Source organism: Tripterygium wilfordii, chromosome 15, assembly GCF_013401445.1.
Source record: "Tripterygium wilfordii isolate XIE 37 chromosome 15, ASM1340144v1, whole genome shotgun sequence".
In the NCBI taxonomy this organism is placed as follows: Eukaryota; Viridiplantae; Streptophyta; class Magnoliopsida; order Celastrales; family Celastraceae; genus Tripterygium; species Tripterygium wilfordii.
This window is the reverse complement of record NC_052246.1, coordinates 13,682,860-13,699,682: the sequence shown is the minus strand read 5'-3', so window position 1 is coordinate 13,699,682 and position 16,823 is coordinate 13,682,860. Positions and strand designations below refer to the sequence as shown.

The 16,823-nt window shown below is 36.0% G+C and overlaps 1 protein-coding gene across 4 annotated transcripts; it reads left to right on the top strand.

The window, feature by feature from the left end:
- The first annotated feature begins 1,548 nt into the window (after positions 1 to 1,548).
- Positions 1,549 to 16,135, top strand: LOC120016831 (protein ENHANCED DISEASE RESISTANCE 2-like). Of its 4 annotated transcripts, none has more exons than XM_038869761.1 (22): positions 1,549 to 2,305; positions 2,636 to 2,710; positions 3,543 to 3,596; positions 4,400 to 4,465; positions 4,750 to 4,853; positions 5,597 to 5,664; positions 5,756 to 5,872; positions 6,186 to 6,226; positions 6,319 to 6,419; positions 7,334 to 7,429; positions 8,806 to 8,870; positions 8,966 to 9,037; positions 9,163 to 9,318; positions 10,474 to 10,709; positions 10,783 to 10,822; positions 10,931 to 11,079; positions 11,184 to 11,285; positions 12,449 to 12,493; positions 12,577 to 12,717; positions 14,156 to 14,251; positions 14,338 to 14,439; positions 15,838 to 16,135. In XM_038869761.1, exons 1-22 carry the CDS (start codon positions 2,168 to 2,170, stop codon positions 15,943 to 15,945), a joined length of 2,172 nt encoding a protein of 723 aa, XP_038725689.1. In that variant the 5' UTR covers positions 1,549 to 2,167; the 3' UTR covers positions 15,946 to 16,135. The 4 variants fall into 4 exon arrangements, with proteins under 4 accessions (XP_038725689.1, XP_038725688.1, XP_038725690.1 ...); XM_038869760.1 differs by having other exon boundaries at positions 2,168 to 2,305; positions 10,925 to 11,079; XM_038869762.1 differs by lacking the exons at positions 1,549 to 2,305; positions 2,636 to 2,710 and adding an exon at positions 3,441 to 3,458 and having other exon boundaries at positions 10,925 to 11,079.
- The last annotated feature ends 688 nt before the right edge of the window (positions 16,136 to 16,823 follow it).

Here is a 16,823-nt window from a genome sequence, read left to right as displayed (position 1 = left end):
GTTTTAGGTTTCCTCCTGAAACCATTATGATAGAAGATTAGTAATGTAATATGTGAGTTTTTTAAATAATTGATTGTCGATTCAATTATAGGTCGGTTATGAATATATATATATATATATATATATATATATATATATATATATATATATTACTACATGCATTCCCACATGTGAACATTGTATAACTAAAGTCAAATTAACAATACATGTTTTTCCTAGTGATAGACTTTTTTTTTCATGTTAGACGTAGTAGTCACGTTGATCATATGCAATTTGCATCAAATTATAGTAACAAATATAGCATTGTAGAGTCTAATTAATTTCCATGTTTTCATTAAGGTGGCTAGGTTTAATTTATTTATTTTTTTGGTATTATACACCTGAATGGTTGGTTGAAAACGATGCGCATTAATGAGGAGAGCAGAGGAGACAGGTGGGGCCCATAAAATGATTATCATTCTTTCTTTTTCTCTTTCTTCCTTCATCCACCCATACATAGACATGACACACCAAATGTCTTTTTCTCTCAACAGTCTTGTCATTTGTGTGCATTTAGTAAAAAAGTGTGTGTATTTAGCAATTACCTTTTTTATACTATATGCATTCTTTGACTATGACTCATCATAATAGGTTGTCCATGTGATACATGCATTAAATAATCAAATATGTTGCTCACAAAGAAAAATAAAATCAAATATGTGTAATGGGTATTTTTATGCTATTTTTTGGATGTGTTCTTATCTGTTCTTTTTAAAATTAGGGAATCATGAACCTTTTTATGCTTATAAATTATGAATATTTAGATGGTTCCACTTTCTCCCAAATATTTTGACAAAATAAAAGAACAAAAAAAAAGTTATATGAACCTCTAATAGATCATAAGGTGTTAAATTGGGTCTTCGATTTATAAGAATTCATTCCCACTAACTCTAATCCGTTTATTTGTGATTTATTTGTCAAAGGTATGCCAATATCTTAAAAAAAAAGATCGGTTGACTACAACTCTTGGGTTGGATTGGATTAATGCAAGATGGAAAACAAAAACAGCAATATTTGGAATTAGATTGTTGACAGTGAGTTGCTAAATGGCCTAAGATACAATATTATAGTGCCAATTGGCACAACAAGACATCAAAATTCTTGTCCATTGTGATGCCAAAAGGATGGGGGGTTTTTTCCTTCTCTCTTTAATATAACAGAGACCTGGAAAACTACGAGACGGGCCAAAGCCCAAAGAAGGTTCTTTCATATTCACTTTGACTTTGGCAATTTAGCATCAGAAAGGGAAAATGGAATAATTTGGAAGTGCAGGTCGTCCTTTCTTTCTTATTTTCCCGTACATGGGCTTGGGCCTACAATGTGTCGCGTCCTAGCCTCTGTCATGGGCATATCCTTTTTATTTGGGCGTCCGAGTTCCGAAATCCGAGCAACGACGCATATGGGCCTGATCTAGAGTAAAATTCGAATATTGGGACTCAAATGCAGTTACATACATGGCCCAGATCAATCGCAGCCTTCCACGAGGCACTCGCTTCTCGAGGACAGCTCTTTTCACCTACCTAACGCGGGATCTCTCAAATCTCAATTGCGTGGCAATCAGAATCTTCTCATACCGGCTCCTCTAGTCTCTCTGAATCACAACCCTCAAACGACGTTGTTTCATTACTTGTTAGTTGTTACCGATTCATTCCCCACTTGGTATCTACACTCTACAGTGCGATACTGCGATCTGAAAAGAGAAATAAAAACACACTTTTCCTTTTTATAAAGAAATTTTTGTGTTCTCTGTTCAACCTTCTTGATTTTTCCTCACGTCTTCTCTGAGACACTGCTCTTTCTCTATTTGCATATTGATTTGTTTTGTCCGGGAGTTGAATTGAAAGGATTTGTTGTTTGGATTCTTGGATTAATCGCAATGCGGAAATTCAAATTATAGGGAGAGCGTTTGCGGATGAGAATTTGAATTCGAATTCCGAGCTAGCGGATTTACCAGCCGGTTTCAGTTTCAGTCATGAGCGATCAAGTAACGTAGTTATATATGTACCCTGATCTCGCAGGACGCGGAGAGGTTATCTTAATCTGAGCTTCCTATTTTGCGAGACATATTTCTGTCCTTTGGAATTTCATTTGAGGTTCCATTTTGTGGATTGTTGAGGGGAGGCGAGAAATGTCGAAAGTCGTGTACGAAGGATGGATGGTGCGGTACGGGAGGAGGAAGATCGGCCGATCCTTCATTCACATGCGGTATTTCCTGCTCGAGTCGCGACTTCTCGCTTATTACAAGAGGAAGCCTCAAGATAATCAGGTAAATCTTGTTTCCACTTCTTTATTTTCTTTCAGATGTTGTTAAGGAAAATAAATATTCGTGATGCTTTTTCTGTTTTCCCCCCGTTAAAGGAATATTGAATTCCAATTCTAAGTGAGTCTAATTCTTTACTATTTTGTTTTGGGATGAGCTTTTAGCAAAAGTACGAACATCTTTCCTGGAAAAACTAATTGTCTTTTAGAATTCCATATATATTTTTTACTCTGATAGGCAAAGCATTTCACACTTGAATATGTAGATCCTTTTGTATTTATAGTAATGAAGCAATAGTTTACTCTAAATTCTAAAGTTGTTTGTTATGCTTATTAGGTTCCAATCAAGACATTGCTGATCGATGGCAATTGTAGGGTTGAGGATAGAGGATTGAAGACTCACCATGGATATGTAAGTTGTGTGCATTTTGTCTCAACACAGAGGTGATTGATGCATAAACACAGAAAGATTGATGCATAAAATTCTGCATTGCGTTAGTTTATTCTGTATATGTTCTAACAACAGTAATTCAATATTTCATTCTTACTCTTTTGTGTATTGGACTTGTATTCTTGAGTTATAGTTTTTAATGGGGAATGTCTTGACGTCGTATGTTAACTTTTCAAGGGAACTGTGCTAAAAATATTGAGTATAGGTAATTACTGTCGAATGAATCATTGAAAGATTTATCGCCATAGTTTATTTATGCAATCAGTTCAGGGATATAATCAAATATTGCTAATATTAAGTTGTCTGCTAAAGTGTGGCAGCTTTTGTAATGGCCATGTTGGTAACACTATAGATATAAAGTTATAAACAATCATTATATATCAAAGAAATCTATTTACCATCATATAGCTGAATGGGGCTTTTGATAGTATGTATTATTCCTATTTAAATTAATACGGTGCAATAGCTGTTATATACTTATATTTTAGGGTAAAGTTTTCTGTTTATGTGGGTTACTGTAGTGCAATTTCCTATGAGTTCCATTCATTGTCATAATACTGGTGTGCGGTGTCAAAGTGTGATTTTGGCAAATGCATGTTCCTTTCTTCCTGTTTTAATCATGCTCTTCACGCCGTTATTATTTCTAGGGACCAGAGTTGTTGATTTCATTTTTCATTTCAACTCAATTTTGGCAAAGAGTGGTATTATGGTTGGTAATAATATTGTTTTTTGTGGAATTGTAATATGTATTATCATCTCACACAATCTTGCCTCATTTTTTGTGTTTCTGCAGATGGTATATGTTTTGTCTGTTTACAACAAGAAAGAAAAGTACCACAGAATCACGGTGCGTGGTCCGTGCTTACATGTCCTAAGCATTGAATTAATGCGCACCGTCCAACATTATGACATACTCGTTTGATGCATTTTCTTCATTTTCTTTCAGTTATGTTAGGAGAGTAGGTAATGATGAATGTAATTTTGATTTTGGATCTTAAACTGGTTTTGTCACATCAAATAATCAGCACAGATGATCTCTTAGTCACGTGTGTATGTTTGTTCATGGCTAGGAATGTTAAATTAAGCACTTCGTATGCTTTATTACCTCTTCATATGCTACTGTTACCTTTTTGTTGCTAAAATTTGCTTACAAGAACTATGTATAAAGTATTTGGAGGATAAATGACTGCCTGACCAGTAACTTCCTCTGCTTGGCGCCAGAAAACCTGTTTACTTTATTATTTGCTGGAAATTCTCCTGATTTACTATGTTGGACTTCCAAGAAGTGGATCTCTCTTTTTTGTTCTGCCATCAATCAAATCACTTGAATTTTTTGTTGATTACTTTGAGATTTTTCTCATATATGCATAACCTAAGAGGGCTTTTTTTCTTGGAATGACATCAGTAATGATTATTGCCATAGTGATAGTACTGCGTTGTAAATTTGTAATGACATGCAAAGTTCATTTATCTTATTCAATTGATTCTTAGAATTTTCAATACATTTTTCAAATATTTTCCACTTAGCCTCCTGTTCTTTGCTTCTCATCGCTTTTTTTTATTTATTCTGTTAATGGTTTATCACAACCTGCTGGTTGCTATGAAATTTTTGTGGAGAGAAGTGTCCTATGTGCTGTTTTTTGTTTTCAGATGGCAGCTTTTAACATACAGGAAGCTCTAATCTGGAAGGAAAAGATTGAGTTTGCGATTGATCAGGTTTGTGTTCTTCTAATTGCAGAACTTTCACATGTTCCACACTTGATATCATTCCACGTGTTTATCTTATGCTCTCTTTCTTGAACTGAGGCACCTGTCATTTGCAATATGCTTCTCGAAGTTGTAGCTTTGCTAGATTCATTAAATCATTTTTGGTCAGCAAGACATCATTCTTGAAACATAATACGTGCATTTTGACTCTCTTCCTTATATTGTTTTCAACTTCTGTACGCTTATCTGCATCTAGATGATACGAGAATGATGTTCGATATCAACCTATGCAGCATCAAGAGTCACAAATTGCAAATGGTAACAAATATAGATCTTTTGAGTATAAATCTGGGATGGATAATGGGAGGACTGCTTCCTCATCAGACCACGAAAGTCAGTAAGTACCTTTTGGTCATTATTTATCTGATTGTGATGGTTTGGATTGAGCAAATCTAGAGATTATGCTTTCTTAAGTTTGATAAGTATTCCTCTCTGTTGTTGTTCCTTATGACACAGAATGTGAGTATATTAACGGCAAGATGTAATATAATCTCTTTCTCCACTCTTTCTCTCTAAATTATAATTAGAAAATAGCAGATACAATGGCATTTTGAAGTTTGTGCATACAGGTTTTGACTTTTGTTATGGTGTAACTTTATGAGTATACCAACCGTGGGAAGAATTTAGTGTGAAATTTATTTATGTCTCTATGTGGTCCTTAATAGTAAGTGACAATTGATTTAACTTTAGCTTCTAATTAACGCTAATTTGGGAAAAAAGAAATTATTGAAAGAATATTGGTTTTGTTTTATTTATTAGTTTTTGACATGTAGTCAAACCTAGTTGCATTCATATTTTCTTCAAGATTATATGGAATTTTACCTTGAAATTTGGGGAGTTTGTTGAGGGATATTTTTCATCATTAGGACTACATGCCCTTGATTGCCGGCAAAGGCGCTAACGCCTAATGTATCCAGGATATGCTGCGGTGTAAATGTGATTGCTGAAGATTTCTGTTTGGCGTTGAATTAATGATGATTTGGAAAGGACTTTGTATGCTGTATATGTGCAACCTAAATATGATTCTGGGATATTTCTTCCTTTAATCCATTGCCACTTTAACTTATGATTTGTCTGCAGGTTTAGTGCACAGGAAGATGAAGATGATGCTCGCCCTAATTTGTTACGAAGAACGACAATTGGAAATGGTTTTCTTTAGATTTTAGTTTTTCTCTTTCATTGACCAAGTTAATTTGGCTCCATCTGCCTTTGGATCTCATCATCTTTTTGTAATGGCAGGTCCTCCAGATTCAGTATTTGATTGGACAAGGGATTTCGACTCAAAATTGTCTAACCAAAATGCCATCAATCAAGCATTTTCTAGAAGGAATTGGTGTCTTCTTCAGTGCCAAAACGGTAGTGTGCGCGCACACACACACACACACATATATATTTATTTATTTATTATTGTAGGCTTTGGATAAGAATGAATGGCGACAGGGAATTCATGTGATGGATTCTCATTTCTCATATAGATTCATGTGGCCGACCTAACTTAGTCTAGGATAAAGGCTGACGATGAGGATCATTTATATATCTTTATGTGTTATAGGGGAAGTTCTTCAAATTTTGAGTTGAGAAAGTATCTTACTTGGCAGTGGCATAGATGAAAGTCAATTGCATATTTTATTGTTTTCCTTTTAAATGTTTTTGAAAATTTGATGTGCAGGACTTCGCATTTTTGAAGAACTTCTTGAAGTTGATTACCTTGTATGGAACTGTTTCCCTTTTTGTTTATCGCATTTCATTTTGCTATGTATTAGGTTCTTGTTATGAATGTCATTTTTTTTTTCTTGTTACAGCCGAGGAGCTGTAGTAGAGCAATGAAAGCTGTTGGTGTTGTGGAAGCCACATGTGAAGAAATATTTGAGCTTGTAATGAGCATGGATGGAACTCGATTTGAGTAGGGTTTTCTTTTTTCTCAATCCTTTTGAATTAAACGATTCAAAATTAAACGATGTGGTAGAGTTGGAGGGGTGCAACCTAAAGTTCACAAGTTCAATTCTTGGAAAAAAAATCTCCACATATTATGTGGGGTTAAGGTTTCCGTACATTGTGTCTGTCCCCAACCCCGCCCACTGCATGAGTCTTTTGTATGAGAGTTGTTTACCTTTATTTTTTTAATTAAACGATTCTTATATCTCAGATCTAGCACCATTATTCTCAGTGCCAAAATTTTGTACCCTCTCTGTTTCCACTTATCACTTCGTTTATGTGTATGTTCCTCACCACATGTAGGAGGCTAACCACCTAACTGAAATTACTGCCTCTGTTAACTCAAGGTCTACCAGTTTAGATCCAACTCAGTCCTCTGATGAGAATTCGACCTTTACTAATTGTTTCACTTCTATGTAATGTTGTCATTTTTGGCTTAATTACTCTTGTCTGGGCTACCCCAACTGCATTTTGCCTTATTCACTCTCTATGTTTGTGACATTCACTATGGACTTATTTCTGTTGCATGTTATGGCTTTATATCTACAGGAATATGAATTAAGACAAGTGAATCTCACTATTTTGAATATGAATATGAAGTCTAGCAAGTTTAAGCTTTTTTTTTTTTTTTCTCTCTCTCTCTCACCCTACCTCCTCCTTTGTTTTTGTACTCCTAATTTGGGGGGGGGGGGGGAGCATAACATTGGTCTTTAGTCTCTTGCATAGTATTTGAAAGTCAGGTAGGTGTTTCTAATCCATTGATTAAAGGTGCATTGACATTACTGGGACAAATAATTCTAAGATACTTAGTGATTATTGATATGGTTTAATCATGATAGCTTGCTTTAGGAGTTCTATAACATACTTTTGCCCCTTGTTCAGATGGGATTGCAGCTTCCAGTATGGTAGCTTAGTGGAAGAGGTAGATGGGCATACAGCAATTCTCTACCATAGACTTCAGCTGGACTGGTTCCCTGTGTAATTTTCTCGTCAAATTAAATTACTTTGTTACTTATGTGCTACTACATGACAAAACTTTTCATTTAAGGCTTGATTCGCACACTGATGCATTGCTCTTGGATTTTGGTGAACTATCTGATTGGTGGACAGTGCATAGTTCCCTCTCAGATGTTTCACCAAGATCGTACACTAATTCAGTGCACTTTGAATGGTGTGTTAGATTTTCTATATGGCTGTCATGCTTCAGCTTCTGTTTCTCATCTATGTTGCTGATACGATGCCTTTCATTTACCTTATGACTTTAATGGGATACAAAACAAATGTTTTTGAGGACCGAATTTTGGTAGTTGCAGAACCTTTTGTTTTGTGATACATGTGAGCCATAATTTGGTAAAAGATGAATCTCTTATGCACAAGGCTCTTGTGATGGAGATAAGTTCAGAGAAAGGCAAGATATGCACAGCCTTACCACCTGCATGGTAGAAAGATTGTTTATAGAAATTGAACCCATGAACTCGTGGTCGCAGTAAAGCAACTTCTACCTCTCTTGCCCAGTCTCACATGAGTCTTAATAACAAAACTAAATTTCAAAGTCTATCCTTTATATACCAATCATCAACTCAATCCTGTGACACAGCCTGAGCATCCTAAGCCTGAAAGGTTTGAGTAAAGAAAAAAAACTAGAATATGTGGGCCTAATTATGCATAATGCCTGGTGTAGAGCCCTACTGCGAACAGGTGAAGGATCTTTAAGCAAGATGTTAATTTAGAAAATATTTCCATTTGGAGTAGCATTGTCATTGGCTCTACATGAAACTGCGAACTGTCCAGTCAATCGAGAACAGAAATTTGTGGCACTTCCACTTTAAGAGTAATGGGTTTTATCATCTCTCTGTGATTTGGAGGTTGAGGAACTAGATAGCTGGCAGTCAACATCTCTAGAGTTCGTTGAAGATGGAAAATTGTGAGAAAATCTAGATGAGGATTAGTTTGAAAACCTTTAGTGGTGCTTACGTGCTGTAGATCAAATGTTACAACAGAAAAGAAACAAATGAAGATGCCATTTCTATTGATTAAGGATTTGGACTATCTCATATCATCCTCCACATGTTTTATTGATTGGATTTGTCAATTTGGGTTCAAAGATGCTGGATAGACCAATTAGATTGCAACCTTGGTAATTGAGGCTCATAGGACTTGCTGCTTTTGACTTTTCTCTGTACCAAGTTACCAACTACTAAGTGCACTTCATTTTTTTTTTGGGCAAGTTTATTTATAGTTTATTGCTTAAAAAATTATGTATTTTCACATTCATCCCAAAAGAAACCTTCCTTTGTTTTTCAGTAATTAACTTATTCTATATTTATTCTACTCTCAATGATGAGCGGTTACAGGTTTGTTTGGCCCCGTGACCTATGCTACGTGCGTTATTGGCGCCGAAATGATGATGGCAGCTATGGTAAACTTTTCGTTTGTCCGCTTCACAGAATTTTCAGTTGTTCGTAAACGGTAACCTTTATTTTTTGTTTTTATTTTGTTTTCTTCATTTTACAGTTGTGTTATTTCGTTCTAGAGAACATGAAAACTGTGGTCCACAACCTGGATATGTGCGAGCTCATGTTGAAAGTGAGTTTCAAATTATTACTTGGGTTTTTGGCTGAGCACGGGGCTGAAAACCTATTTTAAAGGTTATGTTTGTTGATTTCATTAATGGTAAGCCATCTAATTAACATTTGGTATGCCGATATTAGGTGGAGGATACAACATTTCCCCTCTCAAATCTCGAAATGGTCGACCTAGGACACAGGTGCAGCATCTTATGCAGATCGATCTAAAGGGGTGGGGCATGGGTTATATTCCATCATTTCAGCAACATTGTCTTCTCCAGATGTTAAATAGTGTTGCTGGTGGGTTGCTATTTCCCCCACTTCTAAACTTAGTCAAATTTGTTGTGTTGATATTTTCTTGTGCTTGAAGGCCATGCCCTAGTTTTTGGTTATATGCTCTTTTTTTATTTCACTTTTTTGGTCTTGGGATTGAGATTGGAATGTTTTGTCCCCTTTTGCGCTTGTGTGTATCTTTGCATAATACAGACTCGTGCTCTGAGGCTCTTGTGAGTTCTCAGCTATTCAACAGAACCATGAAATGTCCCAGAGTTTCTGTATTTGAAAAATTGGTTTGGTGTTTAATTGGATTAGCTGTAGCATGATATATTGATATGTTCCTTGCATTTATGAACATGAAAGAATTCCTTGTGCAGCTGTACTTAGGCTTGAGAATTGGAACTTGGCAAGCACAAGTGGCAGAGTCAGATTAAATGCTATAGCGTTTCCTTAAGAAATTAATTACACTTTTAAGGGAAAACAAATTCTGCAAACTTGGTGCAACCAGCCTAAAATTTTGTGATTGTTAATTGTTTGCTTAATTTTTTCATTGGTGTTAAGTTCTGCATTTTGCTTCATTGTCCTTTTTCTTATAGTTGATTTTCTTAGATCTTGATTATTCTGTATTGATGAGAATTGAAACAGTTGGAAATGGGGTAGAGAATTGCATCTTGTTTAATTTGACCTTTATATATAGTTTATGCCTATGCTCACAGAATTATAATAGCTGAATTGGTCTTAACTGAGTTTGACACACCAACTTTGTTATAATGTAAAACCAGAAAAATGTGATGTTGTGAGGGTTTACTTATGAAGAAAATAAAAATTGTAGTTGATTATGTTTATCATAGAACAGACGGGAAGAAAGGTTTTGTTACATATTATCTTTTGTGAAAATTGGTCCTATCAAGTGTCAATTCTGTAAGTTCTGGCTTACACCTTAGTGCTTTCAAAAAAATTTCCATACCAAAAAGGAATATTGGAAAAAGCAAAACTTAGTCTTGCAACCTGTTTAACCTTTTATTGGTACATTCTTATAGATATTGGGGAATTTAGTTGGTGAGAGGATGGACAGAAACAATAAGACACAAGAGCTAGTTTATTTCATTGTGTTTCCACTCTTTCAAAGTGAATGCTTTCACTTTTTTATTGAGTCTTCTTGTTTCTTTTTTGCAACAGGGCTGCGTGAATGGTTTGCGCAGACAGATGAAAGGGGTGCTCCCCCTCGAATTCCTGTCATGGTCAAGATGGCCTCAGCTTCTGTTTCTTCAAAGAAGAGTCAAAAGTCACATGAGTCTTCTGTTTATCCTACCCCATATCTTGATCAAATAAATAATGCTAGCAGAAACTCTGCCATGATGGATGAATATTCTGATGAGGATGAAGAATTTCAAATTGCTGAATCAGAACAAGAGGTCTGATCTGCACCATTTACTCTCATGCTTTTGTAATCTTTTTTACAAACATTGGGTTTGCAACTTTTCGCAGACTGAGCGAATCAAGACTGAGAATGAAGTTAAGAGAACAGGTGGGTGATAACTACACAATTGTATAACAAAAGTATATATAAACAAACTTCTATCATGAAATCATTATAGAATCTAATCACAATCTTGCTAATAAATTGAAGCATTAGAAGAAGAACCAATTGATCAAATTGATTTATCCTGTTATTCTGGTAATCTACGCCATGATGACCGGGATACTGCTCGTGACTGCTGGAGAATCGCCGAGGGGAACAACTTTAGAGTTCGCGGCAAGCATTTCTGTTATGACAAAATAAAGGTTCCAGGATCTTTTGGTTGTTTACTTTCAACAAGTTCTTTAGTCTTTTAGGTTATGCCTTATGATCTTATTGAGCTTGCCATATTGTGTGGTGTTATTTGAAGATCCCTGCTGGGAAACATTTGATGGATCTCGTTGCGGTAGATTGGTTCAAGGACACCAAAAGAATGGACCATGTAGCCAGGCGTCAAGGATGTGCAGTGCAAGTAAGTATCAGAGACTCTGATTCCACTTATTATTTTTATTTTCTGTTGATAACATTTTGTTAGTGTTTCCGTTTTGTTGTATCCCGTTAGACATGAAAATCTGTGATTATGGGGTTAAATCAAATACAAGCATGACCTCAATCTATTGATGACATACATCTAATGTTTTCTGAAAAATCGGGTTGACTTCTCTAGGATCGGTGTCAACCCAAAGCTGTTATGTTCTGTCAAAGTCAACTTTTCAATGGAAGGGTTGACTGGATTGTGAGCTTACTCTGTTGCCCTCTCTGCTGACTAAATAATGTCACCTGTGAACAAGGGGTCGGACTCTACTTTGTTTAAGTTATTGCAAGTTGGCTCATTTCTAAATTTAAGTTGCTCATAAATCAAGCCTTTTTTGAGGCACTCTTTTGCCTCAGTTATATAGCATTAGTAAACTGGTTCATTCAGTAAGTCCCTTGGAACACTCAGGTTTGCCTGTCAGGGTGATTGCAGGTAGTGAATATGTAGCTTCCCTCGTGAAGCATTTTAGTTCTTATATGTTGATAGTGTAGTATTGATGTGATGATTTTAAAGCTAGGTGAGTATCCTTCAGAACTAGTGTTACTTTTTCTCTCTGCCTTCCAATCAGCCGGACTGTGTGTCAAGAGACTCAAGATAAGGTTGGAATCATATTTGAGGCACCGACTAGTCTGTTCAGGCAGTCAGAGTCTGGCTAAATCCAAAAACTTAACAGGTAATAGGGACCCATCTTGACCAACTTAGATGTTGGAAGATCGTCTACTTTGATCCGCTGACCCAATGATCTTAATGTTAGCCCACTTTTTCGACATGTCGACATTCATATATGTACCATTTTAGGAAGTGCATGGAACACTTGGCAATGATTTTATCAAAATGTAGCTTGTCTAAATCTTGAATATTTTCCTGTTCTTAAGATTGCTCATGTTCTTCAAGCCACAAAGCTTATTGAGTAAACCAATGGAGGATCAAGTTGATCATGTTAACAGAAATTTTGTCTGCAGTTGGATTGGAAACATTTATTGAGATAACCTGATAAATTGTTTTTCTTATTTAAATTCAAATTTACCAATGTATATGATTTGTGGTTTGTGAATTTGAATCTACAACTTACGGTGACTTGTTTATGAATGTTTGTGTAGGTTGCCTCAGAGAAAGGGTTCTTTTCTATGGTTTTTAATTTGCAAGTAAGTTTATCTGATTTAGCATTATGAAATTTATACGTGATGCATCATGTGGTTTGGATACAAGCGATATTGTTCTCTTTCAGGTGCCTGGTTCAACTCACTACAGCATGGTATTCTATTTTGTGACAAAGGAATTAGTGCCTGGTTCCCTCTTGCAGCGATTTGTGGATGGTGACGATGAATTCCGTAATAGTAGATTTAAGCTCATTCCATCGGTTCCCAAGGTATAATTCTTTGTTACCATGTAGCAAGCAACATGCTTTGATCACAAAAAAGTTGTCCAAGTCCCCATGGGATTTCTGGACTTGGTGCATGCTTCTAGATCTCACCTGTCATTTTCTAATTTTATAAATTCGTGTGTGAATCTCCTGAATTACAAGGGTTGCGTGTGAAACAATTAAGTTTTTAGTATGTGGCAAGGCATCTCACAGAAAATTGAGAATTTAATGTCCTGATACAATGGTCACCCACTTTCTATCCATAAACTGGTAGACAATCTTTGTGGTATGTAGTGGACAAGAGTGATATATGTGATATTTATGCCTCTGTTTGTTGTCCTACTGACAATTATATCATCCTTCATATGATTTTGTATTGCAAATGTAGAGGGTGAAAAAGAGTGGATATAAACTAAATGCTTTACCTATGTTTTTAGTTTTAAATTAGACAATTGAGTGTTCATGGAGAAGGAATATGCAATAGCTTGATTTATTTCCATAGACTTGTTCTTTTTTGCTACTTTTTTATTAGTTCTGACTTGCAAATGGAAAGATTTTTTTGGCTGTAGCCATCTTAGAACATGACACTGAAGTTTGAATGGTTTTTTGCCCAAATCTAGTTTTGGCCTCTCTTACTTGGTGTTTCCATCTATAACTAGTCTTGGCTTGTTTGAGAGAAATTGTGAATGATATTGCAAATTTTATGCTGTATGGAATGTAGTTTTGTGAATAGTTATCTCCATCCACTTCCTCTCTTTCTTCGGATTTGTGGGTGGATTTTGTTTTCTTAGTAGAAAATCTCACATATCATCCTCTTGTATTTATTATGTCAGCCATGGTACATTCCATGTAACTGTGCCCGCTTGCTGTGTTCTCATTTGTTTCTCCGGTTTAAATTAAACGAAGAATTGTCTAGTGCATGCAATTAGAAAATTGGGCACTGGAATTCTCTTTCAGTGGCATTTGTGGACCCCGAGTAAGAAAACTAGGGTTGTTAAACTTCACCTGAGTAGACTTTTATATCTTCCATCGCAACAAGGATATCGTAAAAAATGGTTTGTGTGTATTTGACTTTCAATTTCATCCCCAGTCTCCAGGGGTTTTTTATGGTTTGTATTTATTTGACTTTAGCTTGAACAAAGAAAACTAATAAAAATATTGCCCCTAAGGGCATAGTGAGACCAAATAGTGTTCCACTGGTCTTGATTGATTGTATCAAGGATCCCAGGCCTGTCCAAAAGCTTGTGTGCTGCCTAAGACATTTTCATACTGTGGTGGCAGATTGCCCATTATCATGTATATGTTGCATGCTTGGGATTGATTTTCCGCAAGAATTTAACTCTTACCGGATGTGAAATTGAAATATTTCAAGTTGTGATAGGGTCAGTGAAAAAATTTCCAAGTCTGTTTATATTTTGTCTTCTGCATTTCTCGTGTATTGTAGGGCTCCTGGATTGTGCGCCAAAGTGTTGGAAGTACTCCCTGTTTATTGGGAAAAGCAGTTGATTGCAACTACATCCGTGGTCCTAAGTACTTAGAGGTAAAAACTGTCTTTGATACCTGATATCGAAGGAATATTCTTATATGATGGCATTAATAAGGTTTACCTTATTCATCTTTCTGTAGGTCGATGTTGACATTGGTTCTTCTACCGTGGCTAATGGAGTTTTGGGACTTGTAGTTGGCGTAATAACAACATTGGTGGTTGAGATGGCTTTCCTTGTACAGGTATGTCTTTAGTTTATAGGACAGAAGCACTCTTCAGGGACACTGCTCCCTCCCTTGTGAGCAATCATTGGGATTTAAATGGGAATGGAATTGTGTTCCATAGTCTAGTCTCATGCCACTTGAGAAAAGTGGTTGAACTTGCATTATTTTCTTTTTTTATTGAGGTATAGTAATTTCTTTTATTCTTTAATTAGATTAGATAATCTATTATCCCCTCGAGATCAAATTAATATGTATGATTGGGAAACACGGTTCACAATGGTACTAAATTTGGACTTCCCTGCCCGTCCTTACCCATATGGCCATATCAAATGAACTTCAGCCTCCCTTTATTCAACCCATCACCAGCTGTATACTTGTATCATGTCTTAGAATGTCCTTATGGCTACACTTAACACTTCATCATGCTTCCCTATTTGACAATACACTTTTAATCTTTGTGAGCTGCAAACCTTCCACGGAAACTCTGATAACAAGAAAATGAATTTTAGGAACTAATGATTTTTGAGAATTATACATTTTAGCCGAAGAAATAAGGCACATTGGTTGCATGATTTTTAACTCGTTTCATTGTTTGCACTGATTATGTGCTTTCTCTTTGAATTCTTATAGTTCTTTTTAAGTTCATCTTGATTCATTGTAGTGATGGTTTATTCTATTCAAGGTGTATGCTAATCATTATAAGCTTTAGATGAACAAAAACAGGGCAACAGTTTGAGCATCAATGGATTTTGGTCCCTAATTCTTGTCAAGCTAAATAAGTAGTTTAGTTCTTCGACCAGATTTCTCCTATTTGTCTGTCCAGTAGATGATTGCTGATTCCTGATAGAAAGGTATAGCCTTTTGGTACCCGTCATGATGGTCTATGTAATATTGTGCTCTTCGGTTTCACTCTTTTTACTAGTTATCAAATTGTCCCTTTAATTGCCCAATAGCATCTGTTAGTGTTTGCACACTTCTAGAATTACACCTAGGCTTGCTATGAATAAATTATTTTTATATTGAGAAGGAAAATCTTCCGAGGTTAGCACCATTATTAGGAATAAATCTTGATAAGTTGGGATTTTTTTTATTTGTTAAAAGAGTGTTTAGTACTCCTGGAGCAATTTGTACTAAACTTGGGTGGACCATAGTGGTTTTACTGTTTTTCACCTAAACAAATGTCATAGGATTCTGATGTGATGTAGTTGTGATAGTAGCATATCTTGGGGCTTGTGCTTTGTGCAAACAAAGTGATGAAAATGTTGAGGCTATCAGGAGTTGTAAAAAAATATACTGCTTGTCTAAATCTTTAATTTGTTGCCACAATTGTGTCTATGGATTTCTGAACTCTGCGCTATCTATGACTACGGGCAGTTTGTATGAGAACTTAATCTTCCTTTTGCCGTTCTATCACAGGCAAATACTGCAGATGAATTGCCCGAACGGCTGATTGGCGCTGTCCGAGTTTCTCATTTAGAGCTGTCCTCTGCCATTGTTCCCAAACTCGAACCAGATCCATCTTGACGCAAGGAAACCACTGACCTGTGCACTGATCTTGTACGAGTTAATTCTTTAAGATGTGCTTATATTTCATTCCCAATTTCTTTTACCCATCTCATTTTAGGTGGAGTGCGGTTCTCCGTGGTTCTGTAGTTGAATTTCTTGGCAAAATATGGTCCAAAGGAATATTGCATCTCTTTCTTGCATTACTCTGCGATTTGTGATCTTATTTCCCCCTTCATTGTTAAGCGGCACTTCTCACCAACTGTACCAGCATTTCGGGTGCAAAAACACATGGTAACCACACATTAACAAAGTTCAAATTATGGACTGTAATTGTATAGATTTTAGTGTCTTAAAGGAGCAACTAACCTGTAGCCAGCATCACTTGGATAAGGATGAAATTTAATTTGTTTAGCAGCGAATTATATCTTTTTATTCAATTACAGATGAATATGATCAAGCAAAAAAACACAAAAAAAAAAAAAAACAAGGAATTGAATTAGATTGTGGCACTTGAATATGATCTAATAATAGTGAAGAGATTACTTGACGTTCATAAAAACGGAGTGTCATTCAAGTTCAACCAAGCTTTTCTTTGGAGTTGGATTGGATTGTCCCACACAATTCCATTCCTGTTCAAATATAACGCTTGCTAGTGTATCTCTATGGGAAAACACTGTCTCAAACACAGTTCGTAGGGATGTGGGAGAAGCTTACTGGAAAGAAACTAGAAAAGATCGGTATTTCTACTCAAGACTTACTTGCTTCCATTAAGGGTATTGCTTAACATATTCAATGAAGGTTGTTTGACAAACCTTGAAATAAGAGGAGAAGCAAAAAAAGCTTCAGAGCTTTATCCAGAAGTAAAATGCACTCGCATGGATGAATATTTGAAGCTC